This window comes from Buceros rhinoceros, unplaced genomic scaffold, assembly GCF_000710305.1.
Source record: "Buceros rhinoceros silvestris isolate BGI_N320 unplaced genomic scaffold, ASM71030v1 scaffold16355, whole genome shotgun sequence".
Taxonomy (NCBI): Eukaryota; Metazoa; Chordata; class Aves; order Bucerotiformes; family Bucerotidae; genus Buceros; species Buceros rhinoceros.
The window spans coordinates 701-6,277 of record NW_010414726.1 but is presented as its reverse complement, the minus strand read 5'-3'; the positions used below and the strand labels follow the sequence as shown (position 1 = coordinate 6,277).

Sequence of the window (5,577 nt, the reverse complement as noted above, 5' to 3'; positions counted from 1 at the left end):
GGAAAGAGAATGAGGTCCTTGCTTTCAAGAACTGAGCAATGGGATTAAAGACCACAGATGTCCTGGTGGGAGCTGACTGTAATCGGGACAGCGAACAGAGATGTGTGGCAGCACTTTTACTGTCTCCCTGTCTGTTGTTCAGGTATGAAACTGAATATACTCTCCACCAGAGTGTGGCAAGTGATATTAATGGATTACGTCCACTTCTGGATCAACTGACTCTGGCCAGATCTGACCTGGAGACACAGTTTGAATCCCTAAAGGAGGAACTGGTCTATCTTAGGAAGAACCATGAAGAGGTAAGGTTCCCCTCACTTCAAAATAACAGCTATTGAAAACTCAGCTCCAGAGAATTTCCTCTGCATTTCTTCCACTAGCAGCAGCCAGAGTTTGGCCACTGGCTTTGACCATCCACTTGGCACAATCTGGCTTTGGTCAGGATCGTGCAGCGCCCCCAGCTGCCCACAAGTGATGTAGTAAGAGCCCTAGGCCTGTGTGTGGCAAAGCGAGAGCAGGGAAATGGATGGCTTTCAGCACAACACACAGTTTTGTTGCTGAACTCATGGCAGAACTGGATAGCATATATGGAGGAGTCAAAAGAAGACAGTGATAGTGTCTGCAACGGTATTTCCCAAGGAGAAGAAAAATACCTAAGAGGATTTTCACAGAGAGCATAGAGAGCTGCACAGGATTCCTTATGACCCCAAGAAGGAAACGTCAGGTCGATGTGCCCGTGGTGTCACCGCTGTTCACTGTCAGGTTTGCCTCAGGAATGGCAGAATTGGTCCCTTTCGCAGGGAGGCAGCTGAGGCCCCCGCTGCAGGAGCGATAGAGCTGTGTGATCATTTGTGTTTCTCTTCTACTGGGAACTCTGATGTTTCTCCTTAACTTCACCCTCTGAGAACCTGGGGTTTTTCTGTGTTTTTTCTTCAGGAAATAAGAGGACTGCAAACACAGTCTGGTGGTGATGTCAGTGTGGAGGTCAATGCTACTCCAGGCATTAATTTGATGGAAAAATTAAATGAAATGCGTTGTGAATATGAACGGCTTATTGAGAACAACCGGAGAGAGGTGGAAAGCTGGTATGAAACCAAGGTAAAGCACAGGGCTTTTTTGGTTACTAAACCTTTCACAAAGAACTGGACTGTTTACACCCAGCAGAGGAAAGGCATCTTATCATATACTGTTTAAGGGATATTAACTTGAAATGACTTTACACAGTAATAGGTCAGTTCTAGAGAGTTAGGGTTGTGTGGTAAAGCGGGTAGAACCTCTGAGTCCCAGGAGTGAGGTGCATCACACAGTGGGGCAGCCGAGCGGTGTGTGGGAAACACACTGTCGGTCTGGGTTCCACTTTTCTGCACCCTTACAAACAGCTTTCTCGGTGCTCTACGATAACCCCAGTGCTTGCTGATCATCAAATAATGCCTTAATTTGGTACGTGACTTTTTCAGATGGAAGAAGTTAATCAACAAGTCCATTCAAGTGGCCAGGAGATACAATCAAGCAACCAACAGATCTCCGAGCTGAGACGTGAATACCAGAGCCTGGAGATCGAGCTGCAGTCGCAGCTCAGCATGGTAGGTAAAGGTGTTTGCCTCTGTGTCGCCTGTGGCACAGGCTGTATGTGTCACCAGAATGGAAGGGTGGTTACACCTAGGAAGTAGCTGCTTTGGCACGGAATGGGATACTGGAGTAGTCATCTTCAAAGATCCGCTCTTTTCTGGCTTGTGAAGATCTCCGATTTTTCCTCAAAAATGAGTTAAACTTGCCCCATTCCCATAAACCCTGTGTCCTGCTCTCCATCTGCAGGTGGACTCTTTGCAAGCCAACCTGGATGACACGGAACGTCGCTACAGCATGCAGCTGCAGCAGATCCAGGCGATGATCAGCCCCTTGGAGGAGGAGCTGGCCAGCATCCGCTGCGAGATGGAGGGGCAGAACCAGGAACTCCTTGGCAGAACCCGAATCTCGCTATGGCTGCCTGCTCCAACAAATCCAAGGGCAGATTAACTCGGTAGAGGAGGAGCTGGCCAGCATCCGCTGCGAGATGGAGGGGCAGAACCAGGAGTACAAGATGCTCCTGGGCATCAAGACCCGCCTGGAACAGGAGATCGCTCAGTACCGGGCGCTGCTTGAGGAAGGGCAGCAAGACCTCGCGTATGTAGTCCGACCAAAGCACACGGCACCGTGCGAAACCCAGGGCAGCTGATCAGTCGCAAGGACAGGGAATGAACCGCCTAGATTTGCAAAAACTGAAAAAAACGTGTACTGAAATGAGAGTAATTCAGCACCAGTTGCCTCCCAGGTTTGAGGCGCTACACATTTCTTGACAAACCTGTTTAGAATATAAATCACATGATACAAAATGAAAGCAGGAATTCTGGACTACCCATCTGGGGGTGGGGCAGAGAAACGAAGGTCCAGAGCCTCACCTCTGCCCTGGTTCCAGAAAGGGCCAGGAGCTGAGCAGACAGTTTCCCAAGCCTTCAGAAAAGGCTCCGTGTGCAGCCCTCTGAGAGGTCAAGCCACTTCCCTTCCCCTTCTGCAGAGAGGCTGCTGCTGCCTGCGAGCAGCACTGGGAGGAACAGCTAAGGCTGCCTTTTGTGGCGCAGTGGCACCCTACGCTTATGAAGCAGCAGTGCTGAATCTTGCCAGAAATATCTAAGCAGAATGTGGGAAAAGCAAAACCCCTTGCACTCAGGCTGCAGTGGAATGAGAGGTGGAACTTTGGCACCGCACGAGTGGTTGCGCTGCTCGGAGCGGGGTTCTGACCCGGAGAAGTTCAGACGAGGGAAGGACAGGCTTCGGGCAGGATCTGTACAGATTTCCTCCGAGATCCAAAATGCACTGGATTAACTTGTTTTCCCCTTTCTCTCTCTTTGCAGAATCCCAGCAGGAGGAATAGGAGGAGGCATAGGAGGTGGTAGAGGGGGAGGTGGTGGCTATTCTTCTGGAGGAGGAAGAGGAGGAGGAGGAGGTGGTAGCATGAGTGGTGGATATGGAGGCAGTGGAGGAGGAATGGGAGGAGGAGGAATGGGAGGGGGAATGGGAGGAGGAATGGGAGGAGGCAGTGGAGGAATAGGAGGGGGAAGCAGCGGTGGATGCAGTATTGGCGGAGGAGGAGGAGGAGGAAGAGCCTCCGGAGGCATCAGCAGTTCCCACTCGTATTCTTCATCTTCCCAGTCTCAGTCCTGCAGGAGTGGTGGCGAAGTCCAAGGTGAGAACTGTTATATGGGGACACTGTTCTCCCAGTCCCACCCTTACTGATTTCTACACGTATGAACATGCTTGTCCGGAGGCAAAAGGTTCCAAGGAGAAACCAACATTCCTGGGAAGTGTTAAATTTACTACAAAGTCTTCCCTGTTTGTGTGCAAGGGATCAACTTTGCCTACGAACCACACGTTCTGTTTCTGTTCCATCTTGTGGGTGACGTAGCTAAACCCCAGCTGCCTCAGTTCACCCGCTCAGCCTTTGCCGAACCTCACACACTCCGCTGCTGCGGTGTTCCTTGTGCTTTGGGGTGCTGATGGGCACCCATCCCAGTCCAGCCTCTTTTCTCTCCAGTGGATACTGGTACCTCAGAGATTCAGGGCCAGTACTGAGGAAATTAAACCTTGCTTTATTTCTAAACAGGGTGTGGAAGAAGATCTTTTGACTAAGAATATACGTTACGGGTCCTGCAGTGCAAGAGCTTTCAGACAGAAATTGGCCCAAATCCTCTGCATTTCCCACGCTCCCCCAGAAAGACAGATGCTTTTAGCTGCTCCTCAACGCTGCTGATGCCACCTGCCCAGCGAGGCCCAGCAGAACCCCCCATGGCCCCTGCCCACCTGCCATGCGTGCTGTGTGCTCCCCCTGCCCGCAGTGCTTGGGGCTTCAGTCCCAGGCATTGAGCTGCTCGCTCGACTGATTCAGCCTGTTGGTCGCTTGGGCTCTTCTGTACCGGGAAAATGTCGCTAATAAAACTTCTCTCATGCAACCAGAATCCTGTGTGGGGTTTTCTTCCCTTCTGCGGGTGTGCACACTTAAAAAGAAAACACACAGACGTGCCAGCAGGTGCCTCCAGGCAGAAGCTGATGACACATGAGAACAGTTGATAATGACATTCAGAGCGAAAGCACAGCTCCTGAGCATGCGGGGCAGACCGAATCTCCTTGCAGCATCCCGGGCTCTGGTGCCTCTGGTTCTCAGTGGTGCGCCACATGCCCCCGTGGAGCTGAGCTCTGAGACTCACTGACAGGCGAGTGTCGGCCCAGGACAGGCTGCAGAACCACGGTACTGCAGGAGCATTGCTCAAGTCATCATCATCATCAGCTGAGAGCCCGCCCAGGCCCCGCACACGGAACAGGGCTGTGGCTGAAGTGAAAGGAGTGTTTCGGTTTGTGAGTCACAAACTGTCACTCGTGGGTTTAAACTGGAAATGCCCAAAGGAGGGATTTCCTTTGAACAGACAAGAAAAAGCAGTTGAAAGGGAAGAGAATTGACGGGCTCTGTACAAAGTTCTGCCCCGCAGAGCATGACTGCTAACAGCAGCATTTGCCTGGCCCTGCGACAAGTGAGGAACCTCTGCCAGGACCTGAAGTGCTTACTTGAGGTGGTTGGAAGATCTGTGCTGGGAAGAAAAGGAACATAAGCCCTTTGAGCTACACCCAACTTCAAACTAGCTCTGACCACGGGCTGCAAGAACTCAGATGGCTTGGTTGCAGCAGCTGGAAGCACCTCACCAACCAATGATCCACCATCAGTACCTTCTGGGAGCTGCATTTGCTTCCGTCCAGCTTTTTCAGAGTCACTATTTCACAGAAATTGTAGCACAGCTTTCTCCAGTGACTGGGACAACTGGTCATGACAACGAGTCACTTGTTTCATTGCAGCCCACCTCCCTGGATAAAACCCACTTCCAGAGACTTGGTTGAGAAAAATAACTGAGTAACTTGGCCTTGTAGAGATCATCAGATTCCAAGGTGAAAGGAAAGGGCACGTGCCATCCCAGGCCCTGCAGAGCAGCCTCCCGTGCACGTCTGAGGAATCGCAGGGATTTCTGCATGACATTTGGGAGGAGGGAGGCCAAAGCAGGCTCCTCGCAAGCTGCAGCTTTGCCAGTCTGAACAAGAGTTTAGCATCCGAATTGCTGAGACTCGTGTGAACGTCCCAGCCCCTTGCCCAGCTCCCAGCGATGCCACTGAACCACTGTCAGCTACCGGGTGCCGCTCCGTGCGGAGCCGGCAGTAGAAAACCTGGGGGGGATCAGACAACACTGGGGCCTGCCCAGCTCACCAGCATCCCGATAGTCCCCCGAGGCAGGTCCAGCCTCCCAGCTCTTCGCAGAGGCTCTGCCACGGCCTTGGCCAAAGCTGGGTGGCTCTGGCGAAGATGCAACGCAGCAGTCCCAGCTGCCCAGGCAGCAGTGGGTACCAGGCAGGCGAGGGGCCGGCAGGGCGCAGGGTGTCTGTGCCTCAGCCCTGGCTCTGCAGGCTCAGCTGGGGCAGGGCTGCCCTCAGCGAGCGGCTCTAGTGCAGGCTGTTGGATCGGAAGGATTTGTTTTCCTTGCCAAGTACTTCTGCAGCTGTCCC

The 5,577-nt window shown here is 52.5% G+C and overlaps 1 protein-coding gene across 1 annotated transcript in view; it reads left to right on the top strand.

The window, feature by feature from the left end:
• Positions 1-3,663, top strand: part of LOC104494370 (keratin, type I cytoskeletal 10-like) — a 5,699-nt gene extending 2,036 nt beyond the window's left edge. The window contains exons 4-10 of the mRNA XM_010137187.1: positions 143-299; positions 934-1,095; positions 1,455-1,580; positions 1,813-1,911; positions 2,030-2,160; positions 2,889-3,220; positions 3,638-3,663. Coding sequence (XP_010135489.1) covers positions 143-299; positions 934-1,095; positions 1,455-1,580; positions 1,813-1,911; positions 2,030-2,160; positions 2,889-3,220; positions 3,638-3,663 — 1,033 coding nt within the window. The remainder of the gene's footprint in view (positions 1-142; positions 300-933; positions 1,096-1,454; positions 1,581-1,812; positions 1,912-2,029; positions 2,161-2,888; positions 3,221-3,637) is intronic.
• The last annotated feature ends 1,914 nt before the right edge of the window (positions 3,664-5,577 follow it).